General features: G+C 41.2%; 3 protein-coding genes and 1 pseudogene across 5 annotated transcripts; 2 read left to right on the top strand and 2 right to left on the bottom strand.

Moving 5' to 3' along the window:
- Window positions 1-2,731, top strand: mfsd4ab (major facilitator superfamily domain containing 4Ab; the record flags this gene model as incomplete). Its single annotated transcript, XM_079272938.1, has 10 exons — window positions 1-230; window positions 339-537; window positions 759-995; window positions 1,120-1,279; window positions 1,448-1,563; window positions 1,701-1,874; window positions 1,955-2,102; window positions 2,201-2,271; window positions 2,410-2,530; window positions 2,637-2,731. The coding sequence occupies 10 exons, from the start codon at window positions 1-3 to the stop codon at window positions 2,729-2,731; spliced, it is 1,551 nt and encodes a 516-aa protein (XP_079129064.1).
- Window positions 2,732-3,455: 724 nt separating this feature from the next.
- LOC306780730 (acidic mammalian chitinase-like) lies at window positions 3,456-9,316 on the bottom strand (annotated as a pseudogene). Its single transcript has 8 exons — window positions 9,203-9,316; window positions 6,192-6,404; window positions 5,806-5,930; window positions 5,526-5,649; window positions 5,195-5,380; window positions 4,906-5,025; window positions 4,488-4,629; window positions 3,456-3,746 (listed from the first exon to the last, which is right to left on the bottom strand). The product of its transcript is annotated as an acidic mammalian chitinase-like (transcript).
- Window positions 9,317-12,994: 3,678 nt separating this feature from the next.
- LOC306780940 (cell division control protein 42 homolog) lies at window positions 12,995-16,869 on the top strand. Of its 2 annotated transcripts, none has more exons than XM_079273490.1 (6): window positions 12,995-13,073; window positions 13,620-13,763; window positions 13,876-13,948; window positions 14,053-14,162; window positions 14,427-14,624; window positions 15,473-16,869. In XM_079273490.1, exons 2-6 carry the CDS (start codon window positions 13,659-13,661, stop codon window positions 15,560-15,562), a joined length of 576 nt encoding a protein of 191 aa, XP_079129616.1. In that variant the 5' UTR covers window positions 12,995-13,073; window positions 13,620-13,658; the 3' UTR covers window positions 15,563-16,869. The 2 variants fall into 2 exon arrangements, with proteins under 2 accessions (XP_079129616.1, XP_079129617.1); XM_079273491.1 differs by having other exon boundaries at window positions 14,814-16,869.
- Window positions 16,870-17,008: 139 nt separating this feature from the next.
- LOC306780939 (F-box only protein 6-like) lies at window positions 17,009-20,176 on the bottom strand. Its single transcript, XM_079273489.1, has 6 exons — window positions 19,722-20,176; window positions 19,173-19,422; window positions 18,949-19,063; window positions 18,754-18,849; window positions 18,156-18,291; window positions 17,009-18,066 (listed from the first exon to the last, which is right to left on the bottom strand). Exons 1-6 carry the CDS (start codon window positions 19,824-19,826, stop codon window positions 17,920-17,922), a joined length of 849 nt encoding a protein of 282 aa, XP_079129615.1. The 5' UTR covers window positions 19,827-20,176; the 3' UTR covers window positions 17,009-17,919.

Here is a 20,176-nt window from a genome sequence, read left to right as displayed (position 1 = left end):
ATGTTGGTGGATGAGCGGATCGTGACTCTGTTCAAACGGAATGCCCATCACACACTGACCTATTGGAGTGTTTTCTTCAGCTTTGGACTCTGCATTGCTTTCCTTGGACCCACAATTTTGGACTTGCAATGTCAAACAAACTCCACACTGAGTCAGATTACCTGGGTATTCTTTGCCCAGCAGTTCTGCTTGTTGATTGGCAGCTCTATTGGTGGTATTTTCAAGAGGACGTGAGTATCCCTCCCCCGGACTCTGCTTTGCAGGTGTTCGGTGTGCACGAATAATCTGGGAACAATTCACTGCCATTATAACCTTGATGTCTCTTCTCTTGTTTAAAGGTTGTTCAGCGCGCTCGCTGCCTTATTTGTCTCTGCTCTCACCATCTCTGTAATATTTGCCATCATCCCTCTGTGCAATAATGTTCTCCTGCTTGCCATCGCCATGGCCGTGTCTGGGTTTGCGATGGGCATTATTGACACCATCGCTAACATCCAACTGGTGACCATCTACCAGAGGGATTCGGCTGTTTTCTTACAGGTGAATAAGTCGTAGTACCTGTACCTCACCTGTAGGAATCTGACATGATAGCATTTGCATTTGGTGAATAATTAATAGAACATTCAGAAATAATATAGATTTAAATGTAAAGAGTTTTTCATTTGTAGGTTTTAGTTGGTTTATTTTATTTTTATGAGCCAATTGTACAATAAAGACACAGTAAGTCACATTTCTGGCTTTTGTCTTCTACATTTTCACAGGCTCTTCATTTCTTCATTGGGTTCGGAGCCCTAGTGAGCCCACTGATTGCAGATCCTTTCCTCTCCGAGACGGGCTGTGGGAATCACACAGGGAACGAGACTGAGATCGTGCTTCATCACAGGAACCTGCTGAGAAACAGTCCGATTGCGGCGCACAACATAAATGAGAGCTCCCTGCCCCACGAGGGAGGGGAGTCGACTGTGCACTATGCTTTCTGGATCATGGCGCTTATCAATGTGAGACGTTGGACAGATTTACAGTAGTAGATGTGCAAGAGAAGAGTCGCTCCTTTTTCTTAATCTGATATTTTTAGTTAATGGTTAGTTAATGGCAAAAAAAATGTTCATTATGCATCCTCAGCTGCCCGTGCCCCTTGCAGTCCTGTTCCTGATGTATCGGGAGCAACTTATCCCATGTTGCCCCGGCACGCCTCGTCTTCTGGACAAAGATGAACTAGCAATGGAGAACCAGCAGGGGGCCGAGGGCTCAGAAGTGGAGCAGAAGGAACATGCAGCTGGAGGTAAAGACATGGAAGAAGTGCTTTATACACAGGACTCGTATTTTAGGATGTGTCATACATTTTTCTTTTTTTAGCGGATTTTCAGTCGGCTTAGACTGTAAAAAAAAAAATCACAATAAATGCCATTTTGTGTGGTACAATCTGTGTGACCCTCGCGCTCTGTTCCAGGTCATGGGAATATCTTTAGCTGCTGTCAGAATGATAACCTGCGCGGGCTGCCAGTATCCTTCTTTATGATTCATATCCTCGGTGGGATGGTGCTCTTCATGACCGATGGCATTGTGGTGAGTGAGGGGTGCAGATAAACAATGTGACGTGCACTTCACTTACTGTGTTCAACGTAAAATGTTAGGAATGCATATGAAATCCACATAAAACTCGGAAAGCATAGCAGGTGACAGAATCTGCCTTTTCCTTCCAGGGTGCATATGCCGGCTTTGTCTACACTTACGGTGTGAGACCACCTATGTCATTGCCAAATAAGACAGCTGGTTACCTGCCCAGTATCTTTTGGGCAGCGATCACTGCCGGCCGTCTGTTGTCCATTCCGCTTTCGTACCGTTTCCAGCCTGTGAGACTGCTCATGTTCAACCTGGTGAGGCCTGGAAAACAAGACATGCACAACGAAACTTAAAGGTCAAACACCGAACTGATATTTCTCGCTCTTCTTTTTAGGCGGGTGCCATTGTTACTGTCTTGATGCTGCTTATTTTCTACACCAGCACCACCTTTCTTTTTGTCGGGACCTTTTTATGTGGGCTTTTCCTCAGTAGCATATTCCCCTGTATGCTCGCCTATACTGAAGACATCCTTGACTATCAGGGTATAATGATGTGTTTACAGCACAATAATTACCACACAAATATGGAATCAAAGCAAGGAGAGGAAATAAACCGTGCATTCCTTCTTTTTTTTTTGCAGGATGTGCAACGTCAGTGCTGGTGACAAGTGCAGGGATGGGAGAGATGGTGATGCAGGTTCTGGTTGGCTCAGTAAGTCTGATGAGTATCTCGATTATTGTAGAAAAAATGGTGTGCGCAGTTGAGAAATAGGTTTATAATTGCAAAAACAAGCCCAGCAGGGATTTTGGATTTGTGTTGAGCAGTTTCCTGTCTCTGTCTCATCCCCAGATTATCCAGACTAAAGGCAGCTACAGCTTCCTGCTGTGCGGAATGATAATCGCCTGCTTTGGTTTTATCTTCTTCATTGGTCTCCTGCTGTTCCATCGAATGCACAGAAATTACCTCACAGGTGCAGTAGCAGCCAAGCGCCCTCACACACAATGCTGTCTCTGGTTTGGTTTTCGTTCATTTCACACTCATCATCCCCCGCTCGTACTCCCTCTGCATCCCAACAGGAACGACGAAAAAGTCAGCCATGGTGGAGGAACCGGCAACAGAGCAGAATGGATCGGCCCAACCGGAGCAGAAAGCTGAGCCAGAGAGCAGCTGAGAGGGGAAGCAGCTGTGTTTTGTCCTTTAGGGGCTACTGTAGGAGATGAAGTATTACAACAATTTATCTTCAAGGATGTTTTACCAAAGCCGACCAAAAAAAAACTGTTATTGTGCTGGAAATGACACATGTTTGCCAAGTAGATGGTGTGCTACTGTTAGAGTTCAAACGCTTTCATTTTTATTCTGTCAATCTAACACAGTGTTTATCAAATTGTGGATTGTTGTGTTTTATATTTCATTAGGGTTTGAAATCTTCAATACAAGGATTGTGATTATCTGTAGCATACTTTTAAATACTTTTTTCAGTTTCAATTGTTTTCTGTGTGTTGTTTTAATTGTAATCTTTTGTTTTCATGTTGTTGTGTGTTTGCATATCTTTTGGCATATGTACATGGATATATACATATAATATGTGTATTAAACAATTATACTGATATGGTGACCATAGTGTGGGTTTGACCGACACAGAGACAGTTCTGACGCCGCATTTTATAACTAACAACAAAGAAAACATTGTGGATACAACACACATGCAATGATTGAAATGTTTATTTTCTTTGCTTTCAGAATGAACCAGTCAAGAGGACAGCCTCAGGTTTTACACTGTTAAACATCCAATGCAGAGAGAAGGACTTTGTACTTAAAGAAATTGGCCTCTGAGAATGAAGAACAAATGTAAAAAAGAGTCATCAAGCCTTTGAACAGTGAAGTCAATCTATAACTTAAGCTCTCGGTCCAGTTGCAACAAGAACATGAGCACACTTCTCAAAGTAGGTCTTGCCGTTGCTGCAGTTGTAGAAGTGTTTCTTGTTTGTTGGCTCGGGGGTACATACCACTGCTCTTTCCAGCACAGAACCCGCTGTTCATGCCGCTGGTGCCCGAGTTCCCACTAGAGGAGCTGCCGCCACTGGAGCCGGCACTGGAGCCGGCACTGGAGCCTCCTCCAGAGCTGCCTCCGGCTGTCCCGCTCACTCCTGCAATTGGAGGAAGGGGAGTGGCAGGAGGGGCGCAGGCTGAAGAACACAACAAATCAATGATTTAATATAATACATATTTCTCATCGTGTTATACCAGGGGTGTCAAACATACGGCCCGCGGGCCGGATCCGGCCCGCCACGTCATTTTATGTGGCCCGCGAATCCGCCAGAGAGAAAAAAAAAAAAAGAAAAAAAAATCTTTTTTATTTTTTACAAAAATTTAAAGTTAGATGTGAAAAGTGATGAGATGGCATGTTGTCTGTGTGCCGACATTAAAACTATCACAACAGGTGGACAGGAGATGCAACAGCCCATAAAGAGGATTTCCAACAAGTTTCTCAACATGCGTACTTCTCTGTACTGAAACGTCATCAGTCTCAGCCCAAGTACTGTTCCAATTCAAAGTTCACATCGAGCCAAGCACGGCCCTAATGCCCGGATGTGGCTCGCTCTGCCCATTTTACCCGGGATGCATCGGAGGTGACTTGTCTGTACTTGGGACAGCCAAATATCCCAGAATGCATTTTGCACCAGCAACAGGAAACAATGGCGGAGGAGAAATCACACAACTGGAAGTACGTGTTGTGGAAGTCACAGATATCCCGGGAAACTAAACTAACTATGTTAGGAGTACCGTAGTTACATTTACACCGTCTTACATTTACAACCGGCCCTTTGAGGGCGACCGTGATGCTGATGTGGCCCCAGAGTGAAAATGAGTTTGACACCCCTGTGTTATACATTGATCACCAATCATACAAGTATTAAAGTTCTAACATGCTTGTTCCAGATTAAGGCCCTTTTTGAGAACATTAATCAGTGGGTATTTTCCCTGGTTACAGAAAGTGCCCATGTAGTCGTCCATGTCAAGGTTCCACACCATGGTGCCTCCAAAGTTACTCTTTTTCACCCAGTCAACCTACAGACAGCCAGAGGGGGGCATTGTAAAAAAGCATTTTGAGGTCGAAAACATAGCAGAACTTGTGATAACTGCAGCAGGACCCGACATACAGAAAACAGGAGATCAAACAGTCGTATTTCAACACATTTGCTCCTGTCACATTTTGCAGTGACACAGAGGGAAAACTTTCAGTTTATGCAGAGTGGGGAACATTTTTAGCTCAGAGCTAATTAACTGCAGCAAACAGATTGGCCTGTCAAACAGTAGAACAAGTATTCCGTGCAGCTCTGTTACCTTGATCTGGAAGCTCTTCATGTTGTCATAGCCAACCCACTGGTTTCCCTTATAGGCATATGGCACATCCTGGGCCTGGTTCCAAACCTCAGTAGCTCCATCTTTCAAAAAGCCACAGATCTGTAATTTCACAAAGCAGTGCATTAATGACAGCCTCGAGTGTTTAACACTGTGACAAACCAACCTGCTCTGTCATCAAGCATTACAGAAGGATATTAACTGACACTGAACTGCCATCAACATTCAAGCTTATTCTCTACGACTTTAATGCAATAAAAAGAAAACGCACCTCAAAGTAAGCGAGCTCTCCAGCCTCTTGTGTGTATTTTCCAGGAGTTCCAGCACGGGCAATGGAGGCTCCAACACCATAGTTAGCAGAGTTCCTAAGAGTGAATGTGTTGCCATATGTAGGGAAACCAACACTCAGCTTCTCAGCGGGGGCTCCCTGGCTCTTCCAGCAGTTCATGGCGTAGTCCTGGGACATAGAAAAGGGAAATATACGTGGCTCTGGAACTGGAAAAATGTATATTTGCAGATAAAGCTCGCAGACTGCAGGTGTAGTCTTTCTTTACACAAGCCCAGTTTTGGTGAATTTATTGTGAGAATGTTCAAGTACTCACCACATTGAAATAGATGAAACCACCCTGGTCCTCTGGGCCTTTAAACAGGGGACTGCACTCGCCAGTCATGGGGTCCCAGGAGCCATGGAAGTCGTATGTCATGACGTTGATCATGTCCAGGGCCCTGGGTGTGGACAACACAGAGGCGACATTTAACACGGTTACATTGATGATTTAAATTAACATGGTTGAGAATTAGAGTTGTTCCGTTCCACCGTGACTCATTAATGTTGCTGTGGATCAGATTGGACACACCACAAATATTGCTTTAAGTGCTTACTGGCCAAGCTTGGGAATCTGATAAGCAGAATCAATGTTGCTCTTTCCAGCCACAGCAGCAGCAGACATCAGAAGATGAGCCTTGTTGCTCTGCTTGGCCTCACTCGCAAAGGCGGCTCTCATCTCCTGTTGAATGCCAACAGATATGAAATATATTAGTATTAACTGAACTCCACAATTCAGAATCCGGGATTTTTAAAATGGTTGTCCGTTTTTTGCTTTTATGTATATTGTATTCAGCACGGGGCGCAGTGGAAACCCCACAGGGCTTTATCCTGTGCCAAAACATTTGAGACAAGCTTGAGCAGTTCGATTTGCTATCAGGTATGGAATTATTCAAATTGCATTGGGTGAAAAAATAAACCTGAAACTGAGCAATTAACCAACCTCCAGGAAAACAGAGTCGTACTGCTTGTACTGAGGGGATCCTCCTCTGTTGGCTGGATACTCCCAGTCAATGTCAAGCCCATCAAACTCATACTTCCTCAGGAATGAAATGACTGAGGTGATGAAAGTCTGACGGTTGGTAGGGCTCAAAACCATTTGGGAAAATCGAATGTGGGAACAGAAATAAATGTGCGTGCAGCAGCAGGGCCAGAGCTGTAAGAGTATAAGTCACATGTTATCTTTGAGTAAAAAGACATTTCATAATAGTACTCAAAAAATCCCTCCCCAAATGGCTGCAATACACTGTTTGCACAAATCCTGGAACCAGCAATTACAAAGAGACCATGTGCACATAGTGCAGCACTGACTTACCCGTCACAAACAGTACTTTACCCATGACTACCTTGTACAAGGAGGTCATCGAACAGGTGTAATCACTTTTATACACTCCGAGTTTGCTCAAACTTCACCAAATTGGGACATCTGCCAAAAAGGTGTTTATTTACAAAAGATAGTTTCAGAGGAGATTAACAAGTGTGCTCACTTAAGGAGTAAACACCACAAACACCAAAGGAACATTGAAGAATTTGTCACATATGTTTGGTTGGGATGTAGATGATTAATTTCACCAATTATGCCTGACTTGACAATACATATTCTTATCTCATATCAGAGAGAAAAACATTTAAATGTTTTCAGGGGATTATCTATGCATGCACAGCTAAACAGGAGGAAAGACAGATGTTTATTAATTTGACTACAGTGCTTGAATATATGATATCTTATCAAATATGCCTTTCATGTCACGCAGTAAATGTCCCGTCTCCGTTCAGCGGTGACATAAAGCATTAGAAGTCAACTCGCTTCAGCACCAGGGCTAAATTGCCTTTGCAAAACTACTTAGACTGCAGATATGTGATGATAAATATGTTTGACAACTCTAATCACGCAGAAAAGAGGATCGTGATATGTCATGAAGAGGGATTTGCATTATAATCAAAAGCATTCACATAGAAAATGGAGAACGTATCTAATTTCAATTCCATTATAATGCAGCCTTTTTTTTATCTTTAACAGTTTATGTAATATTTAAGGTATGCTGGTGCAGCGGGAAAACACCTTGGCTGAGCCGAAGCTTAGAGACAGAAGTAATGCCATATGCTTTTCCAAAACAATCATGGCGTGTCAAAAATAAAAAAGGCGTCGAAAAACAAATGTTGTGGGGACTGAAAGTGGTTCATTTACCGACAGATTTTCTCACTTAAAGTGAAAAACAATCCAATTTAAGTTTTAACCAAGGTCACTTCATCATCGTAGGAAAGCTTAGCGCTTAAGATGTTTTCCCCGAGGAGCAAATCAAAGGCTAATCTGTCACATATCATGAATGTACTTGAATTATACATCTGCTCAGTTGAAAAGAAAAGAATGCTGTCACTGCGACCTCCTTAAATAGCAGCCTGAAAACTCACAAACTTAAAATGAGTTTAAGAATAAGTGGTGGGTGTTATTTATTTCAGATAAAACTATCCTATGCATATCGGTTTTTTAATAGGTTTAATAAGCTCAAGTTATACGGGAAGTTTTCAAAAACAGATTTGTGCCTGTGGGCGTCATAGTTACTCAGCACCAGCGCATGCGTCACATTCACAGTTCTGTTTTCCAATGCAGCTTGACCTTTAAGAACACATTAACATCATTCCAGCTTTTCCAAAACTCAGAGAATCTATTTCTCTTTGTTGCTATACATTTATAAGTGTGCATGTAGTGTAATATATAGACTGTCAATTTCACAGACTAATAAAATGTAATAAAATATGCAGCATGAAGTTCAGTCTACTCTTGTTTGGAAAGGACGTGTCAGGCTACCTTAATGTGAACCCATGTTCAGAGTACACAATGATAATATACATGTAGTAAGATTTGTTATGTAAATATTTTCCTCTTTTTTTGTTACATCTACATGTATATATGTATCAATTTGGACTGAACCCATTTAAAGTCTGCGTTGGTTGTCCTTAATTAGAAATAACAGTGCAATGTTAGCCGTCACTGAGAGAGATGACGTGACACAAATCAAAATATAACATGAACTGCAGCATAACTAAACATAGGACGGGACTGCACCTCGAGACAACAACAAAGTCAAACGCTGTGGATGTGATATGCACATGAAATATCAAAGCCTGTGGAAATAAATATGAAATCTTTTATGATAATACATGGCATCAGTTACATCATTATTAAACCATTAAATGTGTAGAGTGGCCTAAAAATGGCAAAGATTTAAATTAGATGAACTAAAGCCTGAGGAAATACTGAGACAAACGCAATGTTTGTGAAGCAATGGGGCAAAAGATCATTTAGTTTGTCCCATAATAAATGATACCGCCACACAGATTCACAGATAGATACAGATACACCGACAGAGAGACTGACTGTGCAGCTCAGCGGCGATTTCTGTTTCGCAACAGGAAGACTGCTGTAATGCATGTTTGTGAGAAACGGGAACATTCTTTTCATTTTGTTCATGTGGTCTTTATTCCTCTTATTTCTTCCTAAAATACACAAAAGAAAAATAAAGAGGACGACAGAGAGTGTACTAAACATAACACCTCCTCGAATGGTCTTTAGTGCCACCTACTGTTTAAGTAAACAAACTGGCCTTTCGGTTCCCATGCGCCTTAAAGTATCCCACACAGATGAACAAGATACACAAGAGAAAGATTGATGGGCGGTGGGATCGCAGCACAACAATAACCATGCAAACACAAGCCGACTCAAATAAACATTGCAGAAATCACATGAATCACATCATTGCACAACCGTACAACATAGGAAACATAAGAGGAAGCCGGCCAATGTTGCACACTTTGCTTCTGCTTCCCATTGTTCTTTGCATTTTCACCATGAAGACCTCAGGGGTGTCTCTTGGCCTCTTCAACGGTAAGGGCATCTTTTTTTTAAATACGGTCGCTGCGTAATGCTCGAGAAACTTGAAAAGACCAATTCACCTGTGTTTTTTTTTTTTTTGCATTTCCCAGCTCCAGTTCTCTGTCTCTTCTGGCTAACAAAGCATGCTGTGGACTCAGTCCAGTTGTCGGCTCCAGATGTGGTGACAGGAGCATACGGAGGATCTGTGACAGTCTGTTGTCAGTACGACAGTCAGTTCAGAGACTACACAAAGTACTGGTGCAAAGGATTGATATATGAGTTTTGTGAGATAGTGGTGAAAACACCCAGGGGGCAACAAAAAGGCACAAGCTCCATTGCAGATGATAAGGAGGCAGGAGTCTTCACTGTCACTGTCACTTCTCTCACAGCGAGTGATGATGATATGTACTGGTGTGTCATCGCCACAACTGGAAGGAACATCTTCAGTGGTGTCAAGCTCCGTGTCTCCAACACAGGTATACTAGTGGCTTCATAATGTTTTACTGACCCAGAAAGACAAAAACTCAGAAACTGACTCGAACTTGTAGGCGGACTAAAGTTGACTAAAATCGAAAAGTTATTTTCCTTGAAATTGTGTTTTTTGTTGTTGCCAATGTCTGTCCTCAAATTGTGTTCTTTTCATGTGTTGTGAAGTCAAAGACAATTTCGACTTCCACATTATGGACAAAAAATGTCTGTTGCAACGAACCAACAAAAAGGAAAGTGCATTTTTCACTCCAAGAAAACTAAAATATGAATTATTACGACCATTATATCTCTTTGCAGGGTGTAACAACATTTGAAACAGTATCTAGATCATATTTTCCAATAAAAAACAAAAAATCTTATTACAGCAGTCTTGCTGTCCCTCAATGGGACAGAAGGTCTGGGACCTACATCATTTACAAAAAACACAAAAACATGTTATAACATGATTGAAATGTGCAAACTGTTTAATTTATTGTTCTCATGGAGATGTGGCTGGCCAACATATATATTCAGTCAAGGAATATTGGGTCCATATGATGGTTAAAAATAGTTTGTCGGACACAGGATTGATCAGGCAGTAAAAGTAGTTTCTTGACGTTTAATGCAAAGTATTTTTTTCCACAGTGACAACAACAACAACAACAACAACCACGACTATTCCGGAACAAGATGAAATAAGGTGAGAAGAATCTATACGGAGACAATGGACTGAACTTTGAAATAGTCATTCAGTGAAATGCTATTAAAAACATTAAGAGCAGTTGATAATCAATCAAATCAATATAATGTATGAGACGATAAGTATTTTAAACCCTTATTTTGTTTGTGTTTGAACCAGTTGGTGGGCGACGCTGCGTTGGATCCTCTTTATTCTCATGTTGTGTTGTTTGGTATCAACACACATCGCTGAGTGGAGGATGACGGCTGCAAGAAAAATACGACGACATCAGCAACTTCAATTTCAAACGTCTGTGGTTGAAGGTTATTGATGATATATGATATCATTTATACTGCAGGCTACAAAACTATTCCTCCACTGGACATTCTATCAGTGGGTGAATTAAACTGAGAAATAAACCAAGGTCAAAAAGTAGCTTTCGGCTTCTTTTTTTCTTTGTATAAATGATTAAAACCAAAATTAATTTTGGTGCCAGGGCCTTGGATAACTTTGGTTCCAACTTTTGAATATCCAATCATCTTAAAATTGGTGCCCCAGGAGAAGTGAGGCTCTTGGCTTTCATTTAACATATTTACAGGTCTTATATGGACATATAGAGGTTGATACTTTAACCACCAGTTTCTCTGGGTTTTATAGGGTCAGTCAGTGGTGTAGTGCTCCAAAGATCTGAAACGTTGCAGAATAAATACACAAATATAAAGGCAAGGTCATTTATATTTATACTTGTAACAAATACATGGGAGGAGTCTGAAAAGGATTTGATCTGTAAAATGTGCTGCATGGATGCTTACGCTGTAAAAACAAGGGAAAGACACCAAAAGTCACAATGCAGAGATGTGTGGTGTGCGGATATCTGCCCAAACTGCTGGCTGCTGCTCTGGCTTAAAGGGGTTTACCGGGCCCAGGTGTGTCCCATGTCACTGATTACCCTCCAATAGCTCTGCAGCCACCAACGAACGGAGGAGGGACCGTCACAAATCAAAGCTAAATTACATTAAAATCCCCCAGAAAAGGTTACTTATTCGCTCAAAGAAGCACTGGTGATTTGTCAACCTTGTCAAGCAGATTTCATTACCCTGCCGGTTGTAGCAGCAAGGTATTGGATAATTGTGTCTGCTGGTCTGTGCTTTCAGAGAACAGCACATAGAGCCGCATATATTCACAGTTTTATTAGACAAACCGAATGCAATAATCCTTGTTTTTTGCGAGGCAATGTTCAGTTTATGCCTGTCAAAGAGGTACTGAAGTATTTAGTCTCTGGCAGTGCGTTATTAGATTGCGTTATATGTTGTTTTTGTTGTTCTGTCACCATCGTGCATGTAAATGAGGGGGGGACAAAACATTAGAAAAATGCCACTGAGGTATTTTTCACAGCAGACTTGTCATATAAAGCACAGTTGTTACTAATAACATTAACAATGACTCTGTTCTATTCATGTGCCCCAGTAAAGCAATCAGTGTGACAGTGAGCCAGCATGCAATAAAGGAATTCAGCCATCGGTCATTCTATGAGTTGCACCTGTGCTTTTTCTACTGTGACATGCAAAACTGTCTTCCACAAAGAGGCCTATAGTAAACTGTGCCCTTAAAACATATCACAGGATTGTGTCAACTTACAATAAACAATAAAAACAATAAAAACAACAACAATAAAAACAACAAAATATCATTGCAGTAATGCAGTATTCATTTCAGGGAAATTGTGTTGTACATGTTTTCATATTTTTCTGTATTTAACAGCTCAGCTAAATACACACAATATAGTGCATGTATAAAAAAACATGTTTGGTACTCAAATTACTTTAATTGCAGCGGGTAGATTTAGTGTGGAAGACGTGGAGCTCAAATTTAGAAGAGGATGCAAGGTGTGAAGGATTTAGGAGGTGATGTCACCACTTCTGCTGCAGGAACCACTGGCACGAACTCGTGTCAAGACAGCCACCATAACCAGAGAAAGTTAGCTTTCGAAATAAAAGCACAACGAAAACTAGTGCAGGCTTGTATGAATAAACGGTTAGGCCTAGCTGTCTTACATTTGTTCCGAAATAATTTCAAAATTATATTTTTTTTACACTTTATGCCCCTTATATAATAATAATTAGCATAAACATGTACACCTTCTAAAAGAGCAATTCAGTTGTATGTCTTAACGTTATTCAGACATTAGAACTGGAATGGGAAGGACTAACACTAATATATAATATATATCCAAAACATGAATAAAATAAAAGCACACAACTAAAAGTCCTAAGTAAGAACAGAGGGAGTTGAATGTCGTAGCCAACGGTTTGTAAATCCCCTTGATTTAAATTTGTGATTTGGGATATTGGGTTATATAAATACAATTGACTTGACTCAAATATAAATATATGTAGTGAAGTGCTGTATTGGCATCCAATATGTCGCATAAAATGGAAATACTCAAGTAAGGTAGCCTACAACTAAGTTACCTCAAAATGGACAGCAGTTTTCTTTTAATTAATAAACATAAGTTAGTTACATTCCACTACTGTGTCTACAATATATGAAAACTGAATATTTGATTAAAAATATGTTGTAGCTAGTGTAGTTCCTGTCTTTCTAAAATAATACGGAGTCTAATATTTAGGTACGCATGCTAAATGTTTTATTTTGAAGGTGATATCCGGTATTATTCTCTCTACCTTGACAGATGATGTCTGGACTTCACTTAGCTTCTCCCCGAGTGTAGCAAGTTGCCGCTGATCGCTGGTGCCAACGCCCGGCGAAATAGACAGCTAACGTCAGCTAGCGGAGGGACATTGGTACGTAACGAAAACAATTATCTGACTGACGTTAGATAGGAGTTCGGATATATGTTTTCATGCTTCGTCTTGTTAGCTGGGAATGAGATACAGCGAGTGAACTAGCGTTACTTTTCAAGCTAACGTTAGCTAAGCTAGCTAACATTGTCTAGTGATTGCTAGCACTGCGTTAGCTTAGCTTGCTAATCGATAACAAATACATTTTCACCGTCACTACGCGTTTAATAAGCTGGGTAGTGTGATATTGTGTGACTGTTATATTGCCTAATTTACAAATACTGGTTAGCTCGGTAATAAAGTGTTGATGCAAGTGAGTTAACGTTGTCAATAGCTAACGTTAGCCTCCAGACAGTTCTGGTGATGGGGTGTGACATTTATCCAGCGTTAGCTAATGCTAGCTTGCGAAGTATTTTTCCCTTAGACCCCCTTGTTTAATCAAAGCTGTCGTTAGGGCAGACACCGAGATAAACGTAATGAGTTCAGAGCCAATGTTACAACAATCAAAACACATTAAATGTCCTAACGAGTTATCACATCTCCCAACAGCTAACTGCATTCCCAGCAGAATCAAGAAAAAGCACAGAGATGCAGACTATCAAATGTGTGGTGGTGGGTGATGGAGCGGTGGGAAAAACCTGCCTACTGATCTCATACACTACGAACAAATTCCCCTCTGAATATGTACCCACAGTAAGTGAGTTTGGTGTGTTTCAGAGTCAGATGCATGCTGACAGGTTCAGAAAGTAAAGTAAAAGCTACCCTTGAACGAAACATAAACGTGCCATTCACTCTTGTATCACAGGTTTTTGACAACTATGCAGTAACTGTAATGATTGGGGGTGAACCGTACACCCTTGGCTTATTTGATACAGCAGGTAAGATTATGTTTTACTCCTTTTTAATTACATTCCTAATGGAGTTAAGCACAACTGTTTGTTTGACACATGATAAGCTAATTTGTAGTGTTGTCTCTTTACAGGACAGGAGGATTATGACAGGTTACGACCACTAAGCTACCCACAGACAGATGTCTTCTTAGTCTGTTTCTCAAGTGTTTCACCTTCCTCGTTTGAGAATGTTAAAGAAAAGGCGAGTACAAAGTGTTTATCAAGTGCAGTGAGGTTGCTCACCCACAAATCTAATAACATCCTCTTTCCAAATATCTGAAATCAAACCGCTTGCACTGCATACAATTAAACTCTAATCTATGTCTGTGTTAATCTACACATCTAGAGTTTAGCTCGTAGCATTTTCATGCATAACGTCCTACATGTAGCATCACTTGTAAATGAGGGTGTCTGCCTTTTTGGTGATGAGTTTCCCGGTGTGTTTTTATTTCTTATTTCCCTCCAGTGGGTTCCTGAAATAACTCACCACTGTCCCAAGACCCCGTTCCTGTTGGTAGGCACTCAGATCGACCTGCGCGATGACCCCTCCACAGTGGAGAAGCTCGCTAAGAACAAACAGAAGCCGATCACCCCTGAGACGGCAGAAAAGTTGGCTCGGGACCTTAAGGCAGTCAAATATGTCGAGTGCTCAGCCCTAACACAGGTAAGAGCTTCCAGTAAACAGCGCTTGAAGCCAGCGTGGCAAGCATGTGCCTGACTGTCCGTTTCCTAGCCGGAGTGCACACACGTTGCCTTTGTCTTTTGCTAACAGCATTTGGCTAAAACAACAACAACCTTCATCTAACTCTGTGTTGTGTGCCTGTCTTTCTCCTTTCTTTTCCTCCTCCTGTAGCGGGGACTGAAGAACGTATTTGACGAGGCTATCCTAGCCGCTTTAGAGCCCCCTGAAACTCAGAGAAAGAGAAAATGCTGTTTGTTCTGATGGCTCCTTGCATCTAGCTTTGCCTCTCGATTGTCTGCTGCTTACTCATTGTAAAGAGATGTCTGTCACTAAAACAACCACAACGCTCTTTTAAACTTAAAAAAAACAAACTTTGTGCCCATTAACTCCCCCCTCCCCCCCCTTCTGTTCATGCGTGCTTTCTTTTCAATTTGGCCTAATCACAATTATGCTGCCTGATATAACAAGAGTGCCAATCTTTAGTTCTTCTGTCTGTTGTCTGTGAAACTGGACATGAATGCATTTGTTTGTTATTCAGCATCAGTTTTACCTCCAAAGCATTTCTGCCACAATCCGTCTTAGACAGTAGTAACCTTTTTTCTTTTTTTTCTACTGCAGCGTCATAAATTCCCCCATGAGCTTTATTTTGTCTTTACTCGGACAACTTGATCATTAAGGAGTCTTGTATAATGTTATTTGAATAAAGGAAACGTTTGATTGCCCTGCTCCCATTTCTACCCCAGCCTTCTTTTGCAATTAGTTCCCTGAAGATGCTAATATGTATTTGGAGCACAGCCCCTGTTTTGAATATTAATATTTTATCTCCACAGAAAGGATTAAAGAATGTGTTTGATGAGGCAATACTGGCTGCCCTGGAGCCTCCTGAACCTAAGAAAAGGCGTAAATGCATTCTGCTCTAAGTTCCGTCGCAGCCTTCTCCACACCAGTTTCCAAATCTAGGTTAACAGTACTGAAGTGTGTTGCACATTCCAACATGAGTTAAGATATTGTGACATATTTGCCTTCTGACTGACTTAGCCTAACCTAAATACATATTCAATGTGTTGAACGTGGTTTTGAGATGGAGTGACTTGTGATGATTTGATGCCGTTGAAATGGTTTTACATGATGGGAACACTGAATACTTGTACACATCAACAAGCTGTTGGTGACATAATTAAATGCTGTTTCAGTTTGACCGCATTGTGATTAGAGTTAATTTTGCAGAAGTGTGATTCCTAAAGAAAACACTATGAAATGGTATTTTAATAGTTTTATTGTGGGCCCTGTAAAACTCAAACAAGCAGAGTGTTGGGTTAGTGAGCGGCTCCAGTCATGTATTAGTGTGTGCTCCATCTATTCCTTACTCTTTAAGTAATTCCCTTGAAGTTTATCATGTGTACTATATGTTCAACCCTGTCGCACAAGACTGCATGTGGCTGACACGGCATTGTCAGACAAATTCATTTCTTAAAGTGTTAATAAAAGTTTCCGTAGTTTACTCTTTTTCTTTTTATATATACATAATTTCATGGTCAATGTCAGCCAACAGAGCCTCTGGGTGGATCTGAGAAATATTTGACATATGACACTTCCAGAATAAACTCCATCGTAGTTCTAGTTTGCCAAAAATATAACTTTATAAATTGACACTCGCCAAAGCAGAGATCTGCAGAAGCTGATAAAGACGTGGGAATGGAAAAAAAAAAAGTTGTCAATTCATCAAACTATATGCAAGGAGTTGGTGCACAACAGTTTCCCAGACATTTACTTTGTGTGACAGTGAGTTAATGTGTTGAATGCGTATCAGAAGTTGCAGTTGATGAACGTTGGAGGATTCCAGACTAATGAACTTTTGTAAAGTGAACACAATTTTCAAAAATGCTATACATAGTTTGAAACCCTGTGAAGAGTTTTGAGTGACTGAAGTCGCACTGTTTGCATTTGTCTTTTACTAGAACAGTGCCTGTATTGTGACGGGCTTGAATTTGATTTGTACGTACAGTGATAATAACTCCTAACTTATTGACTGAATACAATGTGTTTATCTTCACAAATAAAGATTTGGGAAATGAGGCGACGCTGAACACAAAATAACCAGGAAAATGTTTGAGAGAACGAGTTACTCTTTGGTTTTTATTCAATCTGACGTCAAAGTTGTATTGTATCTTGCTTGTGATGAAGCGCCACGATAAACCAGTATTATGAATAAACCTAACTTCAAATACTAATGTCTGGTTACATGATTAAAGGTTGTGACATTGTATACATTTTCCACATAATATAGTTTCCCAACAACTTTTCAGCATCATAACTTACGCATTTACAGGTTAGTGCAAAGATGAATAGAATGTCCATTAAGGCTGGTTTGTTTTAGTGCTGCAGTGTTCATATTCATACAGAATCCCTTCTGATCTGAGAGATCACCTTTTTATTTTGCCTTCGTTACGGCCTTGTCGTGGATGTTTAAATAATGACGTCACAGCACCCAGAGCTGCCTTCATAAGACTTCATGGTGTTGTCGTCCTGAGACGGAGCCGGATGGTTCAGTCCAAGAGGCTGCTCAGCAAAGCTGCCTTCTTCCTCTATACGCCATCTTCTTGTCCTCACGACTTCTACGACCAGTTGTACAAAAACACTGAACACAAAATGATTGAATTCTGACTCAAGTGTTAGTTTTCATTGAAAGTTAAGAATGTTGAATATGGAGGGGGATTCACCGTTTAGTGCACCTGAAACTGATTGTGACGCGGCTGTTGTCATGGACCATAACGACGTGTTGGTAGTGAAACGACTAACCTCCATGCAAAGGTGTGTGTGAGGCGCTTTGGGAAAATTGGATCATTTTTTAACCTCAAAATTTGAAACCCGATGCCACGGAAGGTATTTCAATATTTATTTGAGTGATTTTATTATAAACTCAGATTTGCATGATCTAGAATAGTATTTATTTTGAACACGTTCAATTCGACAAAAATGTTTCAGTTGTGCTGTACAGAACTGCTTTAACTCATGAACCACATATCATAAAAGCGTGCTATGCGACTATGAATCTACATGTGTGTCTTGTTGCGGTGCGGCATTGGGAGTTTTATGAAAATTACATTTCTGAAAGAAACTAATGCACATACAGTATTATAGCTTCTTACAAGATGTTCCTTCAACATGTAAAATTACATTAGCAAAATAACAATTGGTGCAATTTCCCAAAATAAGGTGCAATTTAGAATTTCTTGATGCAGAGACAGGAAGTAGGCAGTCGCTGAATGACTAAGATCTATGTGTCCATTGCTGGGCTTATCTCCACGCAGCTGTCGGTGATACGAACTCCATACCACCCCGCCCAGAACTGGGTGTCCTTGCCTCCGTGGGTGAAGCGGATGAACCTCACTCCTGGTCCGTAGTTCTGGAATACATGGGTCATCTGAAAAATACATCTCGGTAAGTCTGGAATTGTCTCCTCGAGTACCTCAACTTCATCTCGTCAATTAATGCCTCACGCTTTGTACTCACCTGAGTCCATTGATGATCGTTCCACTGCTCGAAGTAAACCGTCTCAGGAGCAAACGTGTGGACAGGCTTCTTTCTTTGATTCAGCAACTCTACGCAGATCTGATATTCACTGCCACAATCCCATCGTGGGGCATACCTAATACAACGAAAGCATGCGCACATAGATCAGGGGTCCGCAGCCTCAGTGGAAACACATTCCTGTATGTTTTTGATAGGTTTTGTTTATTGCTTTAAATTATTTTTAATAGTTACAGTTAAAGCATCTTTTGTTCATCCTCGTTTGGCAAAAACGACTCGCAGGCAAACGTATGTTCTGTGTTGCACTGTGAGACTCGGAACTTTAAATCACATACTGTCTCAATACACAGTACAAACATGAAAGATGTGTATATTGTCACACACATGGCAAACTATTGCCTCCTTCATTTATAGATAAATGGAGGTTCTGTTGTCGACACAAATCAGAATGTTAAACTTATTTATCTGTGTTATTTTTCTATCGAACAAAGAGGAAGACTTGAAGAGCTGATTTAATGGGGGTCCTGACCGATCATCAGGATTTAGAGCTGCGAGAGTTCTTCATGCGTGTTCTTCTCACCAATCAGATACTTTGATGTCTGGCTGGAAGTGATCCATAAACAATGGGTTGTAACCTTCCACCGCCAAATCAATCAGCTGCGACTTCTTGCACATCCTGCAGACAACAGAGAGGATTTGAGCTGCTAGCCAATCGAAATGTAGCACAGCGCATAACTGCCAGTCGCTTTCTGGACCACCGCTGGTGAATACTGACATGTAAGAGGTCATGAAGTTTTGCTGGACGGTCTCATTCGGATGTGGCACCATGACTCCCTCCACTTTCCATTTATCGCCACCATTCTCCAGTATCTGCCAGTTCTTCATTTGCTCTATGAAAACAAAGAGGGTTGTGAGAGCAATTATTTCCGAAGAGCTAATTTGTTATTGAGCAGGAAAAAAGAACAGAAGCAGAGTCAAATGAGTTCTGCGCCGTCTTACCATCTCCTTTTGGATTCTTGAGAAGATTTCTTCTCTTCTTGCACAAGAAGTAAAACAACCTCCAGTCTTTGGGGATTCTGGAAGCATCGCGGAGGCGGTATCCCTCTCTTCGACATCTCTCTCTCCACAGAGACTCGCTGTCTGCCACTTCTCCCCACTGATGGCACACCAGCCGACACACACAAACCACCTGATGGGGAGGTAGATTCAGGAAGATCTCCTCCACGATCTCCAGAGGAACGGAGAACAGCTGGAAAGAATAGAGAGGACACAGATAAACTCAAACTCTGGAGAGTCCGTTTACTTTTCAAGCTCTGACTTTGAACCAACATGAATAAGTCCATTATGCCTCTTCAATTCAGTGCTTCACATGCATATGACAGTGCAGCTTATGTGTATGTCTGCACGGTCTGAATTCAAAGTTTCACCACTTTAAAGGAAACTTGCAGATTGCAGATTGCAACAAGTTTAAGTTAAAAACACTGGCTGCAGCCACGTGAAGCTCTGCCTGCAGGTAACTTGGTGTTGAGGGAGAATGTAAACACTTACCTCTCCTTGTGAGAGCGAGACGGACAGTCTTGCAGCTGAAGACATTTGGCTCGAAGCTAAACCAGAGCTGTGAGTTGCACCCATAGTTTTAGCTTTCCTCTTCATTCCCGGGACACACCCAGGCTCCGGACGTTTTGTTTTTTGACAATACAGCCAAATATACCGAAATACTATCGCCCTAGTAGCGAAGATACAGCTCACTATAACGGATAGCTACAGTATGACGTACATTTATATCCGATAACGCACAACACGGAAGTGCAGTTCGAGGCAAAGTGAGGTAAAAGCTGCTCCAGTGTTTCCTGTAACTCTGAACTTAACATATATCTGTCACTTTCGGTTTTACTGCGTCTTCTGTGTCATACTTTAATTCCCGACAGATGACGAACGTAGCGCTCGTTATTCGCGCCTGGACACTCGAGCTGGACGTAAGACTAAAGACGTCAGCGGAGCTA

Source organism: Melanostigma gelatinosum (genome assembly GCF_949748355.1).
Source record: "Melanostigma gelatinosum genome assembly, chromosome: 8".
NCBI classification, from domain to species: Eukaryota; Metazoa; Chordata; class Actinopteri; order Perciformes; family Zoarcidae; genus Melanostigma; species Melanostigma gelatinosum.
This window is presented reverse-complemented; position numbering and strand designations above follow the sequence as displayed.

Coding starts and splice junctions, on each gene's coding strand:
- LOC306780939 (XM_079273489.1), bottom strand. CDS start 19,826: ATGAAGAGGAAAGCTAAAACTATGGGTGCAACTCACAGCTCTGGTTTA. Junction 19,423..19,721: donor TCTCGCTCTCACAAGGAGAG/GTAAGTGTTTAC, acceptor TATTCTTTCCAG/CTGTTCTCCGTTCCTCTGGA. Junction 18,292..18,753: donor GACATCAAAGTATCTGATTG/GTGAGAAGAACA, acceptor TCGTTGTATTAG/GTATGCCCCACGATGGGATT.
- LOC306780940 (XM_079273490.1), top strand. CDS start 13,659: ATGCAGACTATCAAATGTGTGGTGGTGGGTGATGGAGCGGTGGGAAAA. Junction 14,163..14,426: donor TTGAGAATGTTAAAGAAAAG/GCGAGTACAAAG, acceptor ATTTCCCTCCAG/TGGGTTCCTGAAATAACTCA. Junction 14,625..15,472: donor AGTGCTCAGCCCTAACACAG/GTAAGAGCTTCC, acceptor TTATCTCCACAG/AAAGGATTAAAGAATGTGTT.